At 42.0% G+C, this 24,961-nt stretch overlaps 1 protein-coding gene across 2 annotated transcripts in view; it reads left to right on the top strand.

Moving 5' to 3' along the window:
- The window catches only part of LOC133506297 (zinc finger protein 638-like), a 105,734-nt gene that overhangs the window by 44,904 nt on the left and 35,869 nt on the right, over positions 1-24,961 (top strand). The window contains exons 10-14 of one of the 2 annotated variants that reach the window (XM_061830297.1): positions 9,852-9,898; positions 10,392-10,508; positions 10,578-10,709; positions 12,001-12,042; positions 22,649-22,786. In XM_061830297.1, coding sequence (XP_061686281.1) covers positions 9,852-9,898; positions 10,392-10,508; positions 10,578-10,709; positions 12,001-12,042; positions 22,649-22,786 — 476 coding nt within the window. The remainder of the gene's footprint in view (positions 1-9,851; positions 9,899-10,391; positions 10,509-10,577; positions 10,710-12,000; positions 12,043-22,648; positions 22,787-24,961) is intronic. The other variant, XM_061830298.1, reaches the window with a different exon arrangement.

Genomic DNA, 24,961 nt, shown 5'->3' with positions numbered 1-24,961 from the left:
TGGCTATGAGTTTTTAAAACTTGTTCAGGCAAAATAGGTCAAACATGGCTGTTCCCGACAATGCACATGGCTTTGGCCATCCGCACAGGCTTCCAATGTGGAGAAGGAGAATTTACTTTCACCAGGCCTAGAAGAAGACACTACCTGAATTTCGCGTATAGCAGGGCGAAACTACCTCAATTGCCTGGAGAGGAGGAAGAACTTACCTCAACTGCCCTTAGAGGAAGAACAATCTACCTCATTTGCCCGTAGAGGAAGAAGAATCGTTCTCAATTGGCTGTAGAAGAAGAATTGTCCTCAATTGGCCGTAGAAGAACCTTCCTCAATTGAGAAGATGGTGCTAGTTGTTGGTGTCCTTGCAGCAGGACGCTGCATTGACACCCTCAAACACAAAATTTTGAAATTCAAAACTCTTCAACAAAAAGTGGCCATATGTGAAGTTCTTCCAGTGGATTTTAAGCACATCAAGCAGTGGTTAGAGCACTGGTTTGGTAAACCAGGGGTTGTGGGTTCGTATCCCACTGGGGCCTCCACTCCCTGAGAAGGGTTGCGTCAGGAAGGGCATCCGGCGTAAAAATTGTGCCAAACATATATGTGCGTTCATCTGAGATGACACGCTGTGGCGACCCCGAAAGGGACAAGCCGAGAGAAACTTACTTTAAGCAGCGTGAAAGAATCTACTATCACGTAGGGATTAAAAGGCTGGACTGCTACGTCAGAAGAACAGCACACATTCAACAGTAACATGAAAATGACAGAGAGCAACAGAGAAACTGAAATGTGAAACATTCTGAGGTTGTTACCCCGGTACTTTATTGGGTTCAGTGAACAGGAGGAGGATGAATAAAAGCAATGACTTTTTTGTTAGTCACTGTTTGGAAACAAGGTATGTAATTAAAGTGTATGGAATGTCAGTGTTCTTGTCGAGATGAAATATATGTTCAAATGTACCATAAAATACAGTTCTTGTTTGATGTTTTTACCCAAAATATATTTATAATTAAAAATACTTGAACTTTCATCTATTTTGGCAGACATGCCAGAACGCCTCTTCCGGAGTTTTTTTAACCTCCTACGTCACACCTAGACGACTTGTGTTTGTGGACTTGGATGATCGCTCGCACCATTGCTTGTTGACGCCGACGAAAAATATTTGATTTGAGAATTCCTCAGGGATTTTAAGATAGAGTCAATCTGTAACAATGGTGACGAAGTATGTGTTTCAGTTTTGTAGTAATTCAAATTATTCTGGTCTCAGTTTACAATATTTTCTTAAAGATTCAAACTCAGAAGACAGTAGGTAAGGCTTGTGCAAACAGAGGGCAAATTTTACCAAACCCAGTCAGCAGTCTGTCATATGCAGTGAACATTTCACCATGGACTCTTTTGCTGGTTTTAAAAGAAAAGCAAAAAAGAAAACCTGGATCAGTGCCTCCCGTACATCCAGTTCCGACACCTGGACAGATCAGTGTTGCTAAGGGGAACAAATGGGAACTTGGATCAACCGCTAAACCTGGACAAGGTGCAACAAGCTCAGAGGAGGACATAACCTTTGACACCTTTTATAGAGCTCGTATTCTTCACTGTCTTCATGGGAGCATTCAGAATAGTGTTCATCGCTCGAAAAATCGGAAAATTCATCGTCTTTCTTACAATGTATTCCAATGCTTGCCATGTTGTCACCAGGTCTGACGTCATGTTCCTTCTTGGGTTTTTCAGTTTCATTTCCATCTTTTTCCGGCGAATCCAGTAATGTGCGATCATTTTTTTGCAGATAATCAAAAAATAAAAGTTTCCTTCAAAACCGATTTCAGATTTGAATTCTGCATAAAAAAATTATAAAATGAGCAAAAAGGTGAAATTGAGGACCTTCCATACCCTTTCAGAAAGATAAATGTATAACTGAAAATCATGTGGTGGAAGATGTTCAAGGAAGAATGTTGTGCGGCCTAATGAAAGAGGTGAGATAGGCTCTCTGTGGAAAGGAGGAGCTCCCGGAAGACTGGATTTTGACAGCCAAGGTGATCAAAGAGGCAGGAGAGTACTTGGTGTCTCGTCTGGTAGCAAAGGGGAAAAGGAGACTTTGTTGTGAAACCCCAAAGTACTAGAAGTTATATCAGGAAAGAGGAAGAGCAAAATCCAGCGATACAACAAGCCTGCATTTAGGGTAACACAATGGGAAAAAAAAAAAAAAAAAAAAGGATAATTTTTCGCTGGTACAATTGGTACACACCAAGATAAACACCCGACCTCGCTACTGCAAAAGGTCACTTCCTGGTTCTTCTCCAACACAAATGCCTCAAGAGGATTTTTAATGGCGGGAGATGCAAAAATCCATAGATCATGACATATGGTGAAAAAACGGATGGGTCCATTCCAGCTGGCTTTTTTTTTTTTTTTTTTTTTTTTTTTAATACTAAAAAATGATGCCTTACATTTCAGTAGACCTTTAACTTTGCCAGTTCCTCGTCTGCAACACTTTTATACTCCCACTCCTTTAAATTTCAGCATGTCAACGCATTTTCATCTCTATTACCCTAACCTGCTGTACATCCTTCCCATCGCTCTGTCTGTCTGGCCGACCCATAGAGATCCTTTTCACCTTCTTTAGTGTCCAGCCTGGCGTATCCGCAAAGGCCTCTTTACCACCTCTACATATGTCCTTCGTCGCATCTCAGTGTATTCCTTTCTCATCTCCTCAGTCCTCTCTGTCCCACTCTTTCTTCACTAACCTCTTTCCTTGTATGAGTTCCTGTACTTTGAGGTTCCATCAGTCTCCTCCCCTTTCCTCCTAGATGATATACCTTGGCTGTAGTTCTCCAGTCTTCCTGGAGCTCCATGTGTCTAGAGACCCTGTCTCACATTTTTTTCAAAAGGCCACACAACACCCTTCCTTTCACACCTTCCACCACGTGGTTTTCTACGCTTTTAATCTTCCTCCACACCTCCAGTCATGCTACACACCACCATCTAATGCTGTCTAGCTACACTCTCGCATACCTTACTGTTTTAAAACATTTCTGATACCTCGCTCAGGAGTTCGGTATCAAATTTTAATAGGTTCGTCGGAGATAGGCACTCAGAAATGAAGACAAGACACACTTCTGGCTACCAACAATTGGCACTTTATTGGTCCCACACAGAAATGGTAACACAAGCACAAGCACAAATCACGTGGTATGAAGCTAAGTAATATCCAATCAGCTCTTAGAAGAATATCCAGCTCTTACCGTGCGCCAATAGGAGGGAGAGCCAACACTCCAGGTAGAGAGCAGCTTCAATACCGGCTGGGCATCCGTACGCAACCCGCAGCAGACTCTACCGAGAGTATCTAAAGTTCTCCTTTTATACTCTAAGCGTGTGCGGAAGGAGGGGTGAGTGGCCAATTCATCCCGCCTGACGCCACACTATTCTTTGTTACCAACAAATGGCGTTGCACGACATCATATAACACAAAAACATCTTTTTATGACATTGCTGGTTATTCAAAGCTATTGCGATCGTCTTTTAGGTTATACAAAGCTATTGCGAAACATATACGAAGCTATTGCGAAACATCTTTTAATTATGGAAAAACAACACAATAAAATTATTCTTACTTCACTTACTATCTCAATAACCTTCAGATTGTCTTCACAATATCATTTACCTCCGAAAATTTGTCCCTCAAAGTTCCTTTCCTGTATGCCATACTGAACCATAACTTCTTTATCACCTCATTTTCCTTCACCAGCATGTAAATTATAATCTGGAGCAGTCACAACACACTGTGTCTGCGATCCTCAGAACTGCTTAATCTTGCTCCTTCCAGAATTTCTTTTTCACCCTAGGTCACATCACACAGCTGCTAATAACATTATACATATAATACCCTCAGTTTCAATTTTGAGTCTCATCACTCAATTAGATCTTTTCATATCAAAGACATCCATCTATCCGTCCATCCAATTTTCTACCACTTCTCTGGGTCGGGTCGCAAGGGAAGTAGCTTCAGCAGTAATACCCAGACTTCCCTTTCCCCAGCCACATCTTCCAACTCTTTCGAAGAGATCCGAATGCGTTCCCAGGCCAGCCAAGAGCCGTCCTCGGGCTTGCTTTCCAGTGAGTCATGCCTGGAACACCTCACCAGGGAGGCGTCCGGGAGGCATTTGCATCAAATGCCCTAGCCACCTCATGTGGCTCCTCTGAATGGAGAGGAGCAGCGACTCGACACTGAGCCCCTCCCAAATGACCAAGCTTCTCAGCCTATCGGTACAGGAGAGCCCAGACACTCTGCAGAGGAAACTAATTTCAGCCACTTGTATCCGGAATCTTGTTCTTTTGATCACGACTCACAGCTCATGCCTATTGGTCAGGGTAGGAACGTAGGTCGACTGGTAAATTGAGAGCTTTGCCTTCCAACTTATCTCTCTCTTTACCATAACAGACTGATACAAAGTCTGTATCACTGCAAACGCTGCACCGAACCACCTGTGGATTTCCTGCTTCATTTTTCACTCACTTGTGAACAACACCCCAAGGTACTTTAATTCCTTCATTTAGGGCAAGATCTCATTCCCGACCCGGAGAGGGCACGCCACCCTTTTCCGGCTGTGAAGTGAGAGTTAGAGATCACAGCTTGATGAAGCCAACAGAATTACATCATCTGCGAAGAGCAGACATGCTATGCTGATGCCACTAAACAGGACACTCTAAGCCTCTGCTGCACCTAGAGATTCTGTCCATAAAATTTAGGAACAAAATCGTTGACAAAGGGCAGCCTTGGTGGAGTCCAACTCTCACTGGAAATGAGTCTGTCTTATTGCCAGCAATGAAGACCAAACTCTATGACACCGGTCGTACAGGGACTGAACAGCGTGTATCAGAGGGTTTGGTACCCCATACTCCCAAAGAACCCCCACAGGACTCTCTGAGAACGCCTTCTCCAAGTCCACAAAACACAAACGCTGGTTGGGCGAACTCCCTTGTACCTTCCTGGATTCTGCCGAGGGTGGAGAGCTGGTCCATTGTGTTCCACTGCCAGTACAAAAACGACATTGCTCCTCCTGAATTTGAGATTCAATGACATGACGGACCCTCCTCTCCAGCACCCTTAAATAGACCTTACCAGGGAGGCTGAGGAGTGTCATCCCCCTATAGTTGGAAGACACCCTCTGGACGCCCTTCTTAAAATGAAAAGATGGACCACCATCCCAGTCTGCCAATCCAGAGGCTCTGTCCCCGATGTACACAATGTTGCAGAGGCGTGTCAACTAGCACAGCCCCGCAATATCCAGAGCCTTTTGGAACTCCGGGCAAATGTCATACATCCCTGCGGCCCTGCCAGCAAGGAGCTTTTTAACAACCTCTGTGACATCAACCCTAGAGATAGAAGAGCCCTCCTCAGAGAACCCTTACTGAACTTCCTTATGGGAAGGCATGTGGTGGAATTTAGGTCTTTGAAATATTCTCCCCACCGACTCACAACATCCCAAGTTGAGGTCAGCAGTGCCTCCATTCCCACTATACACAGTGTTGACGTTCCCCCTCCTTAGACGCCGGACAGTGGATAAGAATTTCCTCAAAGCCGTCTTGAAGTTGTTCTCCATGGCCTCACAGAACTCCTCCCAAGCCGGGGTTTTTGCCTCTGTGACCACTGTAGCTGCAGGCCGAAAATTTCAGATATGACTGGAGGAGTCAGCTTTAGAGCATCCCCCGCTGTTGTTGTCCACTAACGTGTTGGGGGTTGCCGCCAGGACAGGCACCAACCACCTTACAGCCACAGCTCCGCCTCACCAATGGAGGCGCGAATCATCGGCCACTCATCGCCCCTACCTCCCCCTTTCAGAAGTGGCTGTTGAAATTCATTCTGACAGGAGAATTTGCCAGCCGTTCCCAGGAGACCCACGCAATTCATTTGGGCCTGCCACGTCGGACAGGCATCTTTCCCCAAAATCGGAGCCAACTCACCTCCCGGTGTTATAAGTTGAACGCTCCTCCCCTTTCTTTGCCCAAGTTTCCAAGACATGCAGTCGCAAGTCCAATGATACAACCACAAAGTCGATCATCAAACTGCGACCTATGGTGTCTTGGTGCCGAGTGCACATTTGGACACCCTGATGCTTGAACATGGTGTTCGTTATGGACAATCCGTAATTAGCACAGAAGTCCAGTAACAGAACACCTCTCAGGTTCTAAGCGGAGCTCTTCTTAGAGCCCCATCTCCAGGCCTGAAAATACAGAGGGGGGGCCCCTGTGACCCGCGTCTGGGCAAGGGAAACAGAGATCTAATATTTGTACTCGTCATAGGGGTTTTGGAATCATACTTTGTCTGATCCCTCACCTAGGACCTTTTTGACATGGATGACCCTCCCAGGGGCATGAACCCCCAGACAATTTAGCTCAGAGGATCATTGGGACACATATACCTCTCCACCATGATCAGGTGACGGCTCAAGGAGAGGACACACATCCAAGCCATTACAATTAGAATTTTATTTAATGGCCACATATATATCAACACACAATTTGTCTCCAGCAGTCGGTGCCACCCTGGTACAACATTCATGTTGCGTACTAAGAAGAACAAACAAGAACAAAGAACAATAGACATTCAATTATTAAGAAACTAGTCCTTATTAGAGTCACAGTTGTGTAAAGATGCAGAGTCTTCGAGCATTTAAAGCAGGTCGAGTGCATCAATGCCCCACATTGATATTCTCCAGCGTGCCATTACCTGTTTGCGGTTCACGTTATTTAAGCTCTCCCCATCTGCACCATGGTAAAATCATTTAAACCTTGCCCCTAAATTTATAGCCTTAACACCTTTCCACATGCTCTTAGATGCACAATATATCAACCTTTATCCTAATCATTGTCAACAAACCTCTGACCTTTTCCCGACAGTCAAAGACTCCACACTCAGCTGCATGCTTTGTGATTTGGTCTACTGTTTCTGCCGAAGAACTTGCCTTCCACCTTTCGTTAGTCTTCGACCCACAGTACCTTAATTTTCCCTGGTGCCCTGCAGGTTAACGGTGCCAGGTACGATGTTCTTCACCCGAGCCACAACCTGGATTCTTTAGACAAAAGCTCGTTTTTATTTGGCAACGTTTTTAGACGTATTCCCTTCCTGACGCGACCCTCTGCATTTATCGGTGCTTGGGACCGACCTACAGTTTGCATTGGCTTGTGCCCCCCATAGGGCTGCTTTATAACAAAGTTTTGAGATTAATTTTTGTTGTTGACCAAATACTTTTCCACCATAATTTGCTAATTTCTTTAAAAATCAGACCTGATTTTCTGGATTCTACCTGGATTTTACCTCTCAAGGTGAGGTATACCTATGATGAAAATTACAGGTGTCTATCATTTTATATTGGAGAACAATTAGTGTATAACTTTTTTGCCCCCACTGTAAAGCTTAAAATAGACATAAACAAATTTCATCTTTATAAATAAATTTTAGTTTTATATATTACTTATAGTATACGTATACATTTTGGACAGAGCAGTATAGACTTGTTAGCACACCTGCCTCACAGTTCTGATGACCCAGGTTCAAATATAGATTTACCAGTGTGGATTTTGCATGTTCTCCCTGTGCCTCTGTGTGTTTTCTCTGTGTTTTCCGGTTTCATCGCACAGCCCAAAAACATGATAGATTGATTGAAGACTCACAATTTCCCATCGATAAACGTATGAATAGTTGTTTGCTTACATTTGCCCTGTTATTGGCACGAGTCCATGGTGTATCATGCTTCTTGGCCAGTCACCTGGAATCACCTTCAGCACCCCGACGACCTTAGTGAAGATAAGCAGTATGGAAAATGGATGGCTGGGTATCAGTATTATTGAGCGCTAAAAGTACAAAGATGTTAACTTTTGGTACCTTTCAGTTTTTTGTTTTTACCGAAAGAGAGCTGAAGCAAAATGACATTTCCCAGAATGCTCAGTGTTACTGGCTCATGCGCATCACGGCGCTGTGCCAGTTGTCACTGGTATTGAAGGAAACGTGTTGCTCACAAGATTGAAAACAGTCATCCAATACTTCCTTCCAGTTATTCCAATTACTAGTTCATTACAGCAACACATTCAGTACACCACATTACTATTGACAGTTGTCGAGTACATAAAGTACCAGCTTTTTTTTTTTTTAATTGGTTACAGTCCAAAGCATATACACCTCAAGGCGTTAACATTGTTGAACATCCGCAACTTGGAAATTATTTCCAACATGCAGTTAGTATTCATTCATATTGACAGTGACACAGTGTGGTTCATGTTCATGCTAAAATATGCAGATACATGACAAATATGGTGGTCAGAGTTGGCAATAAACTCCATACTGATGCCTGTGTGCTCCTGATTAAAGGTCCAGGCGTGAAGGACAAATATCAACCAACTGTTTTTAATTACCTTTGCTGCACATGCGCACTTCTAATATTGAGAGATAAAAAAAATGAAATTTGTGAGTTTAACAAAACACGTTTCCATTTTAACACAAATCATTGTCAAATGGAGATTTGTCCATAACTTCAAAATTCTCAAGTTACTGAAATAGATGACTGGAGCTGTGGCTATAAAGAAGGCGGTGTCTGCCCACGCTGGCCGCAATCCCCAAAACAATTGGTCGGCACCAACAGTAAGGGATGCCGTCAAGGAGGAGTAGGCCTGGTGGATATGAATGGCATTTGTTTGGTATTGGCTGGCCATGCTGAACACTGTTATGTATGGTGTTTTGTGAGGCCAAACATCCGGCATGGAAGGAGCTCCGCCTGGACTACATAAAGGTTCTGTTTGGTGTTGCTCGGTCCTCGTTGACATGCCTCTGGAAAATCACATGGGCGTTGGGGATAGTGGTTGTCTCCCTTTTTTAAAAAGTGTGTAGTTCAAACGACAGGGGGATCAGACTCATCAGCAGCCTTGGTTTTGGAGAGTCTTGTCAGTTGAAGTTGAATCTCAGATTCAGGAAGAGCAGAGTGGTATTCAACCTGGCTATGGCACAATAGACCAGCTCTTCACCCTCAGCAGTGTCCACGAGGGTGCTTGAACGTTAAGCCAACCAATCTACATGTTTTGGAGGAGTTCGTCGCTTGGGGTCTTGTTCATGAATGAGGAACGAATGAAACAGGAGAGCAACAGGCTGATCATTGGACTGGATACAGGATAACAGGAACGGGATGGATAGAAGGAGTAATTATCGTTTAATGAAATTTAAACTAAGACTCGTTGATATTTTGGCGCTTAAATTTTAATCCAACTTGAAAGCAAATTTTACTGTATAATAATACATCAGCATTGACAATGTAAACCACAGCTAATGAAAATGAAATATAGGTTCTCCTTTAATTACTTGAAGGAATTTCTCTCACTGTGCATGGTCACTTAAGAGGGGGAAAATATATTACTCTGCAATGCCTAAAATGTTTATTGGCAAATGTCGTTTTTATGGAACTAATAAAGGTTATCGATTTTCTTACAGTATTGGATACTGTCATGCAAGATTCATAATTTATCAGTCAACTATTTATGCCCAAGACCAAGATTTTCAGTTAACCTAATAATTCAGGACTCAGAGGAAGCATATCAGAGACAAACATCGCTTGCTTTCCCAGCGATACGATGCAAAAATTATTCATAAAGGCCAGATCTTAAATGCAAATCATTTTGTTCGCCAATGCCTTGTTCCACTATTTTGACCAAGTTACTCTCTCAATGTAGCAGTTTAGTTGTACAATGTAGTTGGAGAAGGCTTATGAGGTGAAATGTTCTTTTTTTTGGGGGGGGGGGGTAAATACTTGTGGATCAACCAAATTCATCAGTTTCCAGTACTTTTAAAATTTTTAATTGTGTTCATTTTGCTCTTTTAGACCTTCCGACTGAAGTGAGTAAGGTTGACATGAGCACTTCTACAAAGGTAATGCACTCATACAATTGATTGAATGTTCACTCTTGAGTTTGACATTTTCTACATAAATATGGATGACTTAATGTATTTTGCAACCATCTCTTCCAAATTTAAGATGTTTACTGTGTGGATTTTTGAAAAATACTTTAAATTTAATCAATTTTGCAATTAAGATATAAGCATCCATCCATCTGGAAAATAGGAAGTTCTCTGAATACTTTCTGGATGCCATGTCCTTTTTTAAATTTATACATTTATCTGTCTGTCTTTGTCTAGCTATTCTCTGTCATCAATGTCCTCAATTGCCTCAGTCTCATCTATTCTGTCTAAATCAAGTTTATTTTGGTATCATCATTGAAGTGACTGTAATGTTTCCATCCCATTTTTCCCTTTTGGTTATCTGTGCGGACTCACAGGGACAAAATGTCTGATAGATTTTCTCATGACTAAAACAATTTGTTTACGTACTAATCCTATTCATTTCATTTGTCATCTGTATCAGGGCTTGGTGTTGATCACAGGACCACCTGATGGTTACTGGTCAGAGAGTGATGTTAACAAGCTCATCCAGCCTTTTGGAAATTCCACTGACATTATCTTCGCTACATCAGTTGGAAAGGTAGGACTTCCTCTACAAATAATACAGTACATTTGTTGTTTTGTCAAATAAAATGTCCTTTCATGTCAGGCTCTGGTGTCTGTGCAAGACATGAAGACTGCTGAAGAGGTGGTCAAAGTTCACACCTCCATTCCGGCAAAGATCAAAGATTGTGAACTGAAGATGATTGCGATCGAGCAGCATATTGGCACTAACACACCAGTAAGGCTTTTTATTCTTTTTTCTTTTTCTTTTCTTTTTCCTATTCCTTACATTTGCAGAATCACATTTATTCACTGAGTACATTAAACAACTGTTGCTAATATTTGGTGTCTTTGGTGCAGAGTTTGTATTTTATGTTGGTTGTCTGTGTTCTTAACAGTATTTTACCTAGGTGTGTGTGTGTGTGTGTGTGTGTGTGTGTGGTGGGTTGGTGGGGCAATGTTGGCATGTTGAGTGAAAATTTCATCCAGCCTTTACATTCTGTCATTTTTGGGAAATCTTGTCTTACTCCAAATACAATTTCACATTGTGTGTTTGAAACAAACAGCCTCCATCAAATATACAGCCAAAAAAATAACAGCCAAACTGGCTAACTATTAACACAGAACCCAAAAAAGCAACACCAGCAAAGGGTGTTTTGAACTATTCTAAACTGTGGACAAAAGATCCATAATGCCAGTGATGAAGACATACAAACTAATGGGATGTACAGTGTTTTCAGAGTTCTGTGAAGAGTAAGACTCAAAGTCTTGGTATAGACTTCAAGTAATGGTATATTTTTATGTTTGTATGATGCAGGGATGAGAATTTTCCACTGATCGGCGGATTTCCGAATTTTTCAGACCAAAATGACCATTCTCGAGATAAGCACAAATCCGTTGAGAAAATTTCAGGGGGTAGGGTATCGTGCGCCTGCCTCTTGGTGGTGGGCTGCGAGCTGCAAGTTCAGCTTCGTGCTAGCACAAGGACGACTATCAAATGCCGTTCAAACATGCTCGGTAGTGTAAATATTTGCATTTTACGACATAAACATTAAAACTTGTTTGCGGCAGATTACTCGATTGGACAACAGTGTTATACAGTATAACGATCCAATCGTGTTAGTGGTTAATGGAGTTTCACCATTGCCATGTACATGTGTTCTTAGTTTTGAGAAATCGCAGTGTAACTTGTTAGTTAGCCAAGTAATGGCGCGTGGGACTTAGATAGCGCTAACTGAGCGACGGTGTGTTCAAAGTTTTACGATGGCGAAAGTGTTAGGAAAAAAAGGATGAAGATCGAGCGAGGGCAATTGACAAGGATGCTGGAATCAAAAACTGTTTCAGACAGGCATGGCTTGAAAAAAGTGTAACCGTGCAGATGGGACCGAAAACGATATCACCGAACACATACAAAAAGTGGACATTCCCGGCAAAGTGCTGTGCACTCTGTGTTCCGATAGGAGCAAAAAATAAATTATAATTATAAATAAATGAATGCTGCTTCTGAACTAATTGAACGTTTTGCATAGGTGGCACTATACAATCTACTGATGCAGTCGCTTGACCCATTGGTAAGTACTTCTCTCTCCTATTTTGTCAAAATCTTAATCGCTGTCTTTGGACAAATCAAGATTGCAACAATTTGATGGGTTAATGAATCAGAAAATGACCTTTGGAAACTCATTTTGTCCTATCAGCGTGTTGTGGAGAGATTGATCATCACCATATCTCATTCGTATGCGATTGGATCAATTTTAATTGTCAGTTTAATTATCTTTATCAAGGCTTTTGGGTTTGCAAACAAGTCAATGTTCAGTGTTTCCTGTCATTTGCGGGGGTGTCAGCAGCGAAACTCTCCCCTATGCAATGACATGCCTACATTACCTGTGTCCACTAAGAGTACTGCAAAGGATGGTGGGAGGAAGTAAATAGTGTTTAAAATGCATGTTTTGTGTAAATTATTTCGTGAGGCATTCTTTTATGTTTTATTATTTGCTAGTTATGCTATTCTGTTGCCTGTAGTGTGATAATTTTAGTTTCACTGTGACACCGTGTATGTGCACATCACCAATGATGTTCCTACACAGGCAGTGTTTGTGGCAATGTCAGCTTTTTCTGCTTACAGATCCATCTGAAATGCAAGTATTTCTGGCGAATTCAGCAATCTGCAATCAACTTTTGCTGATAAAAGAAAAATACAAATGTTTGCTTCATAATGGATTTCAGATTCGAATTCAGCATAAAAATATTGTCGAATATAAGCAAAAGGTGCTTTGAAGACTTTACATCCCCTTTTAGATTGCCACGATTACATGGATAAGCCAGTGGTACTGTGCAAACGTGGTAGATCTGGGAATCAAGTTATAAATCTTCTTTGGGTGTGTGTCATGAAAACAAAAATCCATATTAGCCCCATAGCCTGTCTCACACACTTTACATTAAAGACATGGAAGCATACAAAGAGCCATAGTTTATCAAAGAAGCTGCATTTCAACGCACAAGCCAGTCCAATCTCGAGGCTGGTCCCAAGCCCAGATAAATGCAGAAGGTTGCGTCAGTCATATAACTTTGCCAAACAAATATGAGTATTCACTAAAGAATCACATCCTTAGAGGCCCCTTAGCTCAGTGGTTAGAGCACTGGTTTGGTAAACCAGGGGTTGTGGGTTCGTATCCCACTGGGGCCTCCAGTCCCTGAGAAGGGTTGTGTCAGGATGGGCATCCGGCGTAGAAATTGTGCCAAACATATATGTGCGTTCACCTGAGATGGCACGCTGTGGCGACCCCAAAAGGGACAAGCCGAAAGAAACTTACTTACTATCACACAATCACATCCTGGATTGGTCGTGGTCCGTGTTAACAACGTCCGCCCGAGCACCATTCAACTGTAGGGCGTCGATGGAAATTCACGTCCTGTGGGTCGAAGATGTCGAGGGCAACAGCGGATTCTTCAGAGTGTGTGGGGACTTTGAATGTTGGGTCTATGACAGGTAGGATAGGACATTCTGATTAGATATCTGTGATCAGTCTCTTTTTTTGACTGGTGCCATCGCGCCATTGCACTCGCAAATCTGCACAGTTGAACACGAAAAATCACACGCCTAGAATTTGTTGCAAGTTCTCAGCGCACATGAAAACGAATCCAGCGCAACACGGAAGCACATGGTCGCTAGTTTACCTTACTTCGGCTCTTAAAGGGGTACACTCATTACAAACACCGTCCACCCACACAGTCTGGGCAATGTAGAACAGAGGAAAAAAAATGTACTATTGCTTTAATGAATATTGGGGTATGTGAATTATAGAAGAAAAAGTGGCGAAACTAGACATTTTCTCTTTGAGTAAAAAAGGTCCTGTCTGAAGCCAAAGTAGAAAGTACCGGATGAGATGGTGTATGATGTTAAAATTCCACCTTGGCAAAGCCTAATCGAGGATGAAAGCACAGACAATACAGTGTACAAAAAGCTAATTCTGTATTTTAAATATAGGAAGCAACATAACATTATCCTTAAAATTGTTTGGGAGCATCATTCGGCTTTCAACATGCATTGCTAAAGATATTCTGGGATATAACACAGATAATGTTTCAGTATCTAACTTTAATATATATGAGATTGTGATTTACTTTGACTTGATCTAAATTCTAACATTAGCCTCGTCTGTCCATATATCTAAATCCGAATGGTCATTTTCTCCCGTGGTACCGCGTTATCTTGAAGTAGAAAACTTTTCCCCTTTCCATGCTTTAGGAAGAGCTTTTTCACCACCTCGGTGACCTTACCCCCAGAGATACAGTGCCTTGTGAAAGTATTCAGCTCCCTTGAACTTGACCTTTCGCCACATTTCAGGCTTCAAACATAAAGATATGAAATAAATGTTTTTGCCCAAAATCAAAAAGTGGGACACAATTGTGAAGTGGAATGAAATTTATTGGATATTTTTTACTTTTTTTGACAAATAAAAACCTGGAAATTGGGGCGTGCAATATTATTCGACCCCATGGCATTAATACTTTTTAGCGCGTGTGGTATGTCTCTATCAGTTTTGCACACCGAGAGACTGAAATTCTTGCCCATTCTTCCTTGGGGAAAAAAAAGCTGAAGCTCACTGATGTTGGATGGACAGTGTTTGTGAACAGTACTCTTCAACTCGACCCACAGATTCTCGATTGGATTCAGGTCTGGACTTTGACTTAGCCATTCTAACACCTGGATACGTTTATTTGTGAACCATTCCATTGTAGATTTGGCTTTATCTTTTGGATCATTGTCCTGTTGGAAGATAAATCTCCGTCCAAGTCTCAGGTCTTTTGCAGACTCCAACAGGTTTTCTTCCAGAATGGTCCTGTATTTGGCTCCATTCATCGTCCCATCAATTTTAACCATCATCCTTGTCCCTGCTGAAGAACAAACAAAAACATGTCAAACAACTGGAAGCAAGGAAAATTCATTTTTCCATAGCTGGCCCAAGTCCAACAAGGCCATCCCTTGTTTACCTCCACTACAACTGGTATTAAGAGACAAGATCCACCGAAACAACCAACCCCAGTTGCAGACAGGGTAGGCAATTACGAGGTGGGAGTTCAGAAGCGATAACGTGTAAAAGTGTCAATATTATTTACTGACAACGAAACATGTCAAATCTTTGTCAAATTCATACTTTTCAATCATTTACAAAAACAGGAAAATAAAATGTTTTTGAGTGGATACAATATACACGCAATAAAAGAATGCTTGCATGCCATGATGCAAACCTGAATTCAATTTAGTTTCACTTCTAGTAGTTTACTTAGTTGAATTTTTATTTGAATTTGTATTTTTTTGGGGTGAAGGTATGCACCTAAATAATGAACGTACCATATGTCATATTGTATAGATTTTGAAAACAGAATAGCATTTATTTGTAGATGTACTACATATATGTCATTCATAATACAATTTATAAAACTTGCATGTTAAAATTGATCATCCTTTGATAATGCTTCCAGCCCCCAAACCCCCAGCTATTTTTCAGTCCTTTTTTCATTCAGTTAAATCACATGCCTGCACAGAGCAGGTGCATTTATATGGAGACTTGATTACACACAAGTGGATTCTATTTATCACCATCAGTCAACATTGGATCCTTCAGAGATCCTCACTGAACCTCTGGAGTGAGTTTGCTGCACTGAAAGTAAAGGGGCCAAATAATATTGCTGGCCCCACTTTTCAGGTTTTTATTTGTTAAAGTATAAAATATCCAATAAATTTCATTCCACTTCATGATTGTGTCCCACTTGGTGATTCTTGATAAAAAATAAAAAAAAAATTAAACTTTTTCTTTGAAGCCTGAAATGTGGTGAAAGGTTGAAAAGTTATAACCCTTTCACAAGGCACTGTAGGAGAGTCTAACTCCGAGAACTCAGTCCGCTTCGAATGGGAAGGCGTGTTGGTGGACTCGACCAAAGGTTAAGTACAATTGTCTGCCTAACTCAACCGGCAGCTTTACACAGTATTATACTATTTAGTACAGCCTTATAAATTACATAAATTAAATACGTAAAACAAATACATAAATTGCATTAATAAAACATGGAGTAGATGGGAAGAGCTGACGAAGAATATCTTGGAGTTAAAAATTGTATCGGATTGAGTGACGAGGCTGAAATTTGAAATTCAGGGTGTTATGTATAATGCGACATGTGGCAAATTCTGGAAAGAACTAGATGAAGTAGTTCTGAGCATCCCGGACAGAGAGTGAGTTGTGATGGGTGCAGATTTTATTGGACATGTTGGTGAAGGAAACAGGCGATTAAGAAGTGATGGGTAGGTTGGAAAATATAGTGAGCTACAGAAGTGGAGGTGGAAGCACACAGGTGGATTATGTTTTGTGCAGATGTAATCTGAAGGAGGTTACTGACTGTAAAGTAGTGGTAGGGGATAGGGTAGCTCGACTGAATAGGATGGTGTTGTGCAGGATGACTGGTTGTGGGTAGAAGATTAGGAAGACAAAGGTAGAGCGGAGAACCATGTGGTGGAAGCTGAGAAAAGAAGGATGTTGTCAGACCTTTTGCAAAGAGATGGGACAGGAGGAGCTCCCAGAAGACTGGACTACTACAGCCAAGGTGATCAGAGAGACAGGCAAGAGAGTACTTGGGGTGTCTTCTGGTAGGAAAGGGGAGAAGGACACTTGGTGGTGTAACCACAAAATACATGAAGTCATACAAGGATGAAGATGAGCAAGGAAGAAGTGGGACACAGAGAGGGCTGAGGAGAGGCGAAAGGAATACATTGAGATGCAACGTAGGGCAAATGTAGAGGCGGCGAAGGCTGAACAAGAGGCACATGACAACATGTACACCGGGTTGGACACGAAAGAAGGAGAAAAGGATCTCTACAGGTTGGCCAAACAGTGATAGAGATGGGAAGGATGTGCAGCAGGTAAGGGTCATTAAGGATTTTCTTCTCCTTTTGTCTTGTTCCTTTAGTGTTCGCCACTGCATGTCATCATTTTCTCTCGAACCTTGTGTCCAAAACATCAAACTTTGGCTGTCCCTCTAATAAGCTCATTTCGAATCCTATCCAACCTGCTCACTTCTAGAGAGAACTTCAAGATCATTTCTGCCACCTCCAGTTCAGCTTCCTGTTGTCTCTTCAGTGCCACCATCTCTCATCCGTACATCATGACCATCCTCACCACTGTTTTATAAACTTTGCCTTTCATCCAAGCAGAGACTTTTCTGTCACAACACACCAGATACCTTCTGCTAGCTGTTCTAACCTGGTTGGACCCATTTCTTCACTTCCTGACCACACTCACCATTGCTCTGGATTGTTGATCCTAAGTATTTGAAGTCGTCCACCCTCGCTATCTCTTCTCCCTGGAGCCTCACTCTTCCCCCTCCACCTTTCTCATTCACGCACATATATTCTGTTTTACTTCAGCTAATCTTCATTCCTCTCCTTTCCAGTGCATGCCTCTATCTTTCTAATTGTTCCTCTGGATGCTCCCTGCTTTCACTGCATATCACAATATCTGCGAACATCATGGTCCAAGGGGATTCCAGTCTAACCTCATCTGTCAGCCTATCCGTTTCCACAGCAAACAGGAAGGGGCACAGAGCTGATCCCTGATGCTGTCCCACCTCCACCTTAAATTCTTCTGTCACACCTACGGCACACCTCACCACTGTTCTGCTGTCCTCATACATGTCCAGCACTATTCTAACATTTCTCCGCCACACCAGACTTACGCATGCAGCACCACAGTTCCTCTTTTGGTATTCTTTTATAGGCTTTGTCTAGGTCTACAAAGATACAATGTAGCTCCTTCTGACCTTCTCTGTACTATTCCACTAGCATTCTCAAGGTAAATAATGCATCTGTGGTACTCTTTCTAGGCATGAAACCATACTGTTGCTTGCAGATACTTCTGTCGTGAGTCTAGCCTCCACTACTCTTTCCCACAACTTAAATGCGTGGCTCATCAACTTTATTCCTCTAGTTCCCACAGCTCTGAACATCGCCTTTGTTCTTAAAAATGGGAACTAGCAAACTTTTCTTCCAGCTTCTCGCCCGCTAGTATTCTGTTAAATAAGTTGGTAAAAAACTCCAAAGCAACCTCTCCAAATTGCTTCCATACCTCCACAGGTATGTCATCAGGACCAACTGGCTTTGCATTTTTCATCCTGGATAATCCTTGAGCAGTTTATCAGTTAGAGAAAATCTCACCATGTTCAATACAAATGGGATTTTTAAAGACTTATTTCTCATTTACACTTTTTATTACAGAGAGAGTAGGTGGAAAGGTAGTAAGGCTAGAAGTTTAGGAGCAGGGTTTAAATTATTCTACCACAGAGTAGATGGGAAGAGAAATGGAGTAGGGGTTATTTTAAAGGAAGAGCTTGCTAAGAATGTCTTGGAGGTGAAAAGAGTATCTGATCGAGTGATGAGACTTAAATTTGAAATTGAGGGTGTTATGTATAATGTGGTGAGAGGCTATGCCCCACAGGTAGCATGTGACCTAGAGTTGAAAGAGAAATTCTGGAAGGAACTAAATGAAGTAGTTCTGAGCATCCCAGACAGTGAGAGAGTTGTGATTGGTGCAGATTGTAATGGACATATTGGTAAAGGAAACGGGGGCGATGAAGAAGTGATGGGTAAGTACGGCATCCAGGAAAGGAACTTTGAGGGACAGATGATGGTGGACTTTGCAAAAAGGATGGAGATGGCTCGAGTGAACACTTATTTCCAGAAGAGGGAGGAACATATAGTGACCTACAAGAGCGGAGGTGGAAGCACGCACGTGGATTATATTTTGTGCAGACGAGGTGATCTGAAGGAGATTACTGACTGTAAAGTAGTGGTAGGCGAGAGTGTAGCTTGACAGCATAGGATGGTGGTGTGTAGGATGACTGTGATGGTGGGTAGGAAGATTAAGAAGACAAAGGTAGAGCAGAAAACCATATGGTGGAAGCTGAGAAAGGAAGAATGATGTGCGGCCTTTCGGAAAGAGGTTAGACAGGCTATCGATGGACAGCAGAATCTCCCAGAAGACTGGTAGGAAAGGGGAGAAGGAGACTTGGTGGTGGAACCCCAAAATACAGGGAGTCATAGAAGGAAAGAGATTAGCAAAGAAGAAGTGGGAAACTGAGAGGACTGAGGAGAGCCGAAAGGAGTACATTGAGATGCGACGTAGGACAAAGGTAGAGGTGGCAAAGGCTAAACAAGATGCATATGAAGACATTTACACCAGGTTGGACACGAAAGAAGGAGAAAAGGATCTCTACAGGTTGGCCAGACAGAGGGATAGAGATGGGACGGATGTGCAGCAGGTAAGGGTGGTTAAGGATAGAGATGGAAATGTGTTGACTGGTGCCAGTAGTGTGCTAAATAGATGGAAAGAATACTTTGAGAAGTTGATGAATGAAGAAAATGAGAGAAGGAAGAGTTGAAGAGGCAAGTGTGAAGGACCAGGAAGTGGCAATGATTACTAAGGGGGAAGTCAGAAAGACACTACAAAAGATGAAAAATGGAAAGGCCGTTGGTCCTGATGACATACCGGTAGAGGGATGGAAGCAATTTGGAGAGATTGCAGTGGAGTTTTTGACCAACTTATTCAACAGAAACTGTGGTACTGTATGCAGGCGTCTGGAGTGGCAGAGAAGTATGTTAAAATAGTACAGGACATGTATGATGGCAGCAGAACAATGGTGAGGTGTGCCTTAGTTGTGACAGAGGAATTTAAGATGGAGGTGGGACTGCATCAGGGATCAGCTCTGAGCCCCTTCCTGTTTGCAGTGGTCATGGATAGGCTGACTGAGGTTAGACTGGAATCCCCTTGGACCATGCTGTTCGCAGATGATATTGTGATATGCAGTGAAAGCTGGGAGCATGCAGAGGAACAATTAGAAAGATGGAGACATGCACTGGAAAGGAGAGGAATGAAGATTAGCCCGAGTAAAACAGAATTTATGTGCGTGAATGACAAAGGTGGAGGGGGAAGAGATAGCGAGGGTGGAGGACTTCAAATATTTAGGGTCAACAATCCAGGGCACAGTGTAACACAGTGGGCAGCACAGTGTCTATTTATAAGATGTGGATTCTGAAATGTTTAATGCCTTTGTCATCCGGCTGCGGATCTCGTTTTTTAGGTGGCATTTTGTTGGATTATATGCAACAGCACTACGAGAACTCAGGAGCAGATCGCATTCATGAATCACGACGTACCTCACTCCCAAAAGTAGATCCATCTGTGGGTTTGCCACATTGAGTATGAAATCACTTCTGGGGCGGGATTTCATCGTGCTTGGACAATTAAACATGGCGGCTATTATCAACTTTCCCGTAGCTCGGGCAATCTGTCTTGGCAGATTATTTTAACCTCTATTAAATGCGAGATGTCACTGCGATAATTTATCGCATCAATCAAATTTTTGCGGAATTGCCCCCTGGGACGATCCCTGAGTCCCTTTCTAACTTCCCCTTTACTAATCATTGCTATTTCCTGGTCCTTCACACTTGCCTTTTCTACTCTTCCTTCTTTCATTTTCTTCATTCATCAACTTCTCAAAGTATTCTTTCTATTTCGCACACGACTGCCACCATTCAACACATTTCCATCTCTATCCTTTACCAACTTAACCTGCTGCACATCCTTCTCATCTTTCCCTCTGTCTGGCCAACGTGTAGAGATCCTTTCCTCCTACTTTTGTGTCCAACCTGGTGTACATGTCATGTCGTCATACGCCTCTTGTTTAGCCTTCGCCACCTCTAACTTTGCCCTACGATGCATCTCAATGTATTACTTAGGCCTCTCTCAGTCCTCTCCGTGTCCCACTTTTTCGCTAATCTCTTTCCTTGTATGACTTCCTATATTTTGGGGCTCCAACACCAAGTCTTCTTCTCCCCTTTACTACCAGAAAACACACCAAGTACTCTCCTGCCTGTCTCTCTTATCACCTTGGCTGCAGTAGTCCAGTCTTCTGGGAGCTCCTCCTGTCCATTGAGAGTCTTATCTTACCTCTTTCCGAAAGGCCGCACAACATTCTTCCTTCCTCAGCTTCCACCACATCAATAACTGTGATCTGACAGTTGTGGTGAAGGTGGGACTGCATCAGGGATCAGCTCTGTGCCCCTTCCTGTTTGATGTGGGAATGGATCGGCTGACAGATGAGGTTAGACAGGAGTGCCCTTGGACCATGATGTTCACAGATGATATTGTGATACGCAGAAAAAGCGGGGAGCAGGTGGAGGAACAATTAAAAAAGATGGAAATATGTACTGGAAAGGAGAGGAATGAAGATTAGCTGAAGTAAAACAGAATATATGTGCGTGAATGAAAGGGGTGGAGGGGGAAGAGTGAGGCTCCAGGGAGAAGAGATAGCGAGGGTGGACGACTTCAAATACTTGGGGTCGACAATACATAGTCAGTCCAATGGTGAATGTGCTAAGGAAGTGAAAAAACGGGTCCAACAAGGCTGGAACAAATGTGTCTGGTGTGTTATGTAACAGATGAGTCTCTGCTAGGATGAAGGGCAAGGTTTATAAAACAGTGGTGAGGCCGGCCACAATGTACAGATTAGAGATGGTGGCACAGAAAAGACAACAGAAGGCAGAACTGTAGCTGGCAGAAATGATGTTGAAGTTCTTGCTAGGACTGAACAGGTTGGATAGGATTAAAATGAGGTCATTAGAGGGACAGCCAAACTTGGATGTTTTGGACACAAGGTTCAGGAGGGCAGACTTCGATGGTTTGGACATGTCCAGAGGCAATAGAGTGAGTATATCGTTAGAAGGGTGCTGAGGATGGAGCTACCAGGCAAAAGAGGGAGAGGAAGACCAAAGAGAAGGTTGATGGATGATGTGTGGGACGACATGAGTGCACTGGGTGTGAGAGAGGAGGAGATGCAGGAGACAGGATAACATGCAAAAAGATGACTGTGGCAACCCCCAATGGGACAAGCTGAAAGGAAAAGAAGTTGAGCCATATTAATTTATTCTTGTACTTGTTGGTTATTTTATTAAAATAACGTGTTTCCAGATTGATTTCATATGTTTGCTTTTAATGCGAGTGCGTTTGGACAATGGTCCCCAATGTCAATATTTTAAAAATTGACCAAATCTTCACCGCCGCAACAGCTGCGTGTATCAATTGAAACATTAAGATAGCACAGAGCGCATCCGTTTCTGGTCCCGGCCGACTTAAGCGCTTCAGATTCTGTTCTCACTGGACTGGCTAATGGTGGCAGAGCTCAAAGAATGAACCATATGTAAATAGTATTTTTACTTTCTATATTTTAGACAAAAAGAGGTATTTAGTTCAATCTTTAATTCTAAAACCATATCACTCTAATATCTACAGTATTATAAATGTATAATATAAATTATAAAACTATTATATTACTGTATAGTCGCACTTCATCACTCGGAGACTTCTGGAGGCGCTGTGTGTGTATCAGAATGTTGAATCAACAGTACAGCATTTATACTTTTCATACTCGAGACAAAAATCCTAGTTTCTGTCAGGGATTTTATTTTTTAAACCCCATATTCTGTGTAATTTTAATTATATACTGCTTTTAATGGTATAACATGGCCATAATGGCATTATTTAACATCTTTTTTTTTTTTCATTGCTCTTGCTTGATTGGTTGTTTAAAAATGTATTGTTATTGAGTAATCATACTTGCGTCATTCAGGAGAGTTCAACTCCAGTTAGCTGGAACAGACTATTGGTGATCAATAATGTTCCTGATACCCCCACTGGTTCCTGTGAAGTTAAGCAACTGGTTCAGCGTTTTGGGACAGTGGTCAATACTCTGGAGCTTAAAAGTATGGTAAGGCATTCAAACATGTTTTATTGTGGTCTTAATAAGGGTGGGAAATATCACCTTTGTTGCTTTAACGATGTCTTACTGTCCCAGAAAGTAAATGAATGTGGTGCTTGCACGGTATAGGAGAAATGAAGCGTGCAAAACTGGACATGATTCAGTGACGTGACGCAATGGAAAGCAAAACAAACTCACTCTCTCCAACTAATTTGCTGACCTTCTCAGGAGTTTAGCATCTTATTTTTTTATTTTTATTTTCAGGAAAGGGGAGGGGGGCAACAGAAAAATGACACAGGCCACTCGAGGTATGTTCTGGCTTCCTAAATTGGAACAACTTAAAAGTGAAACAAAGGTGGTGCTGTGTCAATCCTATATTTAATGGAGAATTATTTTTATTCTGAATAACATTTATAAAAAAAAGCTGCTGTTGGCCATTGTCAGATTCCGCTTATCCGCAGGACTTAATCGGGAGAAATGTCCTGACCGACTCCTTATAAAGGGTTAAACTACCCCTTTTCCCCAGCCGACTCTCACGCCGTGCGTGCAGGAGGGTTTTATTCATTTATTTATTTTTTGTGGAGGGGGAAAAAGAGTATTAAGTTTCAGGTATGCTAGATTTGCTATCGTATTATTTATTTATTTTATTGGCGGGTTGGGTGGATGCCACCATTTATGTTTCTTTCCGTTTTCGTTTGCTTGAATAGTTTTACCACTCCTCCTTAAGGTGGATTGGTCTTAGTCCCCATATCTGTCTTGTTTAGAGTAAGGGATGAGGATGTTTTTTGGATTTTTGTTTATATAGGTTCATGTTGTGTTGTTTAGTTTAAATTGGACAGACATTATGTTAATCCAAGTCACTGTTTTGATAATATTGTATTTTGTATGCTTATGGAAAGTAAGTCATAAAATTGTTGATTTAAAGATTACAAGTTGGAATGTCAGGGGTCTTAAAAATCTTAATTGAAACAGGTTATTATTAGAATTAAATTATTGAACGCTAAAATAGTACTCCTTCAGGAGAGTCATTTTAACCAAAAAGGTTCGAAATAGGTGGCCTGGAAATGTACTATTTGCATCATACAATAATTATGCACAGGGTGTTTTAATTCTTATTCACAAAACTATACCATTACAAATCACTAATACAATTCAGTATCCAGCAGAGCGGTATGTGATAGTCCAGGTTACTATTTTCTCTCTCGCATTAAATTTGGTATGTGTGTATGGTACAAATGACAATCCTAAATTTTTTGAAGACCTTTTTCTCACAATTTCTGCTTTACATGGGTCAGTTATAATTGGCGGTGACTTTAATTGCACACTAAATCCTGTGTTGGGTCGTACTACAGGTTTAGATCCAAGTAAAGTGAAAACAAGGAAGATTTTAAAACAATATAGTGTTGATTTAAATTTAGTTGAAATTTGGAGATATTTTAATCCTTCTAAAATGGAATTTTCATGTTATTCAGTGTCATGACCCATCGGAACGAAGGTAGGATCCAAATGCAGGATTCGTCAGATGCAAGGTAGTTCAGGGAAAAACGTTTATTATTAGAAGGTCGGGGATCGGGCAGTCAGTCAGGTGCAGCAGCGGTAGTTGGGACGTCGGGCGAAGAGAGTAGGTGAGCGGGCAGGCAGGAGTCTGTACATGGGAGATCGATCAAGGCAGGCAGAAGTGTCAAAGGAGTCAGGCTTACGGGGTCGGTCGGAGAACAGGCGAAGGTCGCTACACACGGGTTGACGATCAGGGATACGAGAGTGCTGGAACGGGACATGAACCTCAACGATCTGGCTGAGCACCAGTCGTCATCGTGGTCCTATATATACACTCGGTATAATCAGCCCGCATGAGGCACAGGTGTGTGCCTCCCAATTAGCGCAAGCACGCGGGCACCCGCACAGCCCCGGCTGGAGCGGCAGGATCGTGACATTCAGACTCCCAGAAATCTCAGTCGCGCATTGATTACTTTTTTGTCTCTCAAAACCTTCTGTCAAAGGTTAAAAACTGCTGGTAGGACAGTATAGTGATTAGCGACCAAGCACCAATATCTATGAATATTCAAATAGACAAACTTTGTCACTGCCCCTGCAATTGGCGATTTACATCCATAAAAAGTAAAATTGATTTTTTTTAAATTAATACAGATCAAACGGGAGCCTCTACAAGATGGGAAGCATTGA

The sequence above is a fragment of the Syngnathoides biaculeatus genome, chromosome 9, assembly GCF_019802595.1.
Source record: "Syngnathoides biaculeatus isolate LvHL_M chromosome 9, ASM1980259v1, whole genome shotgun sequence".
In the NCBI taxonomy this organism is placed as follows: domain Eukaryota; kingdom Metazoa; phylum Chordata; class Actinopteri; order Syngnathiformes; family Syngnathidae; genus Syngnathoides; species Syngnathoides biaculeatus.
Note: the sequence above shows the minus strand (reverse complement) of the source record. Positions and strands in the feature narration are given on the sequence as shown.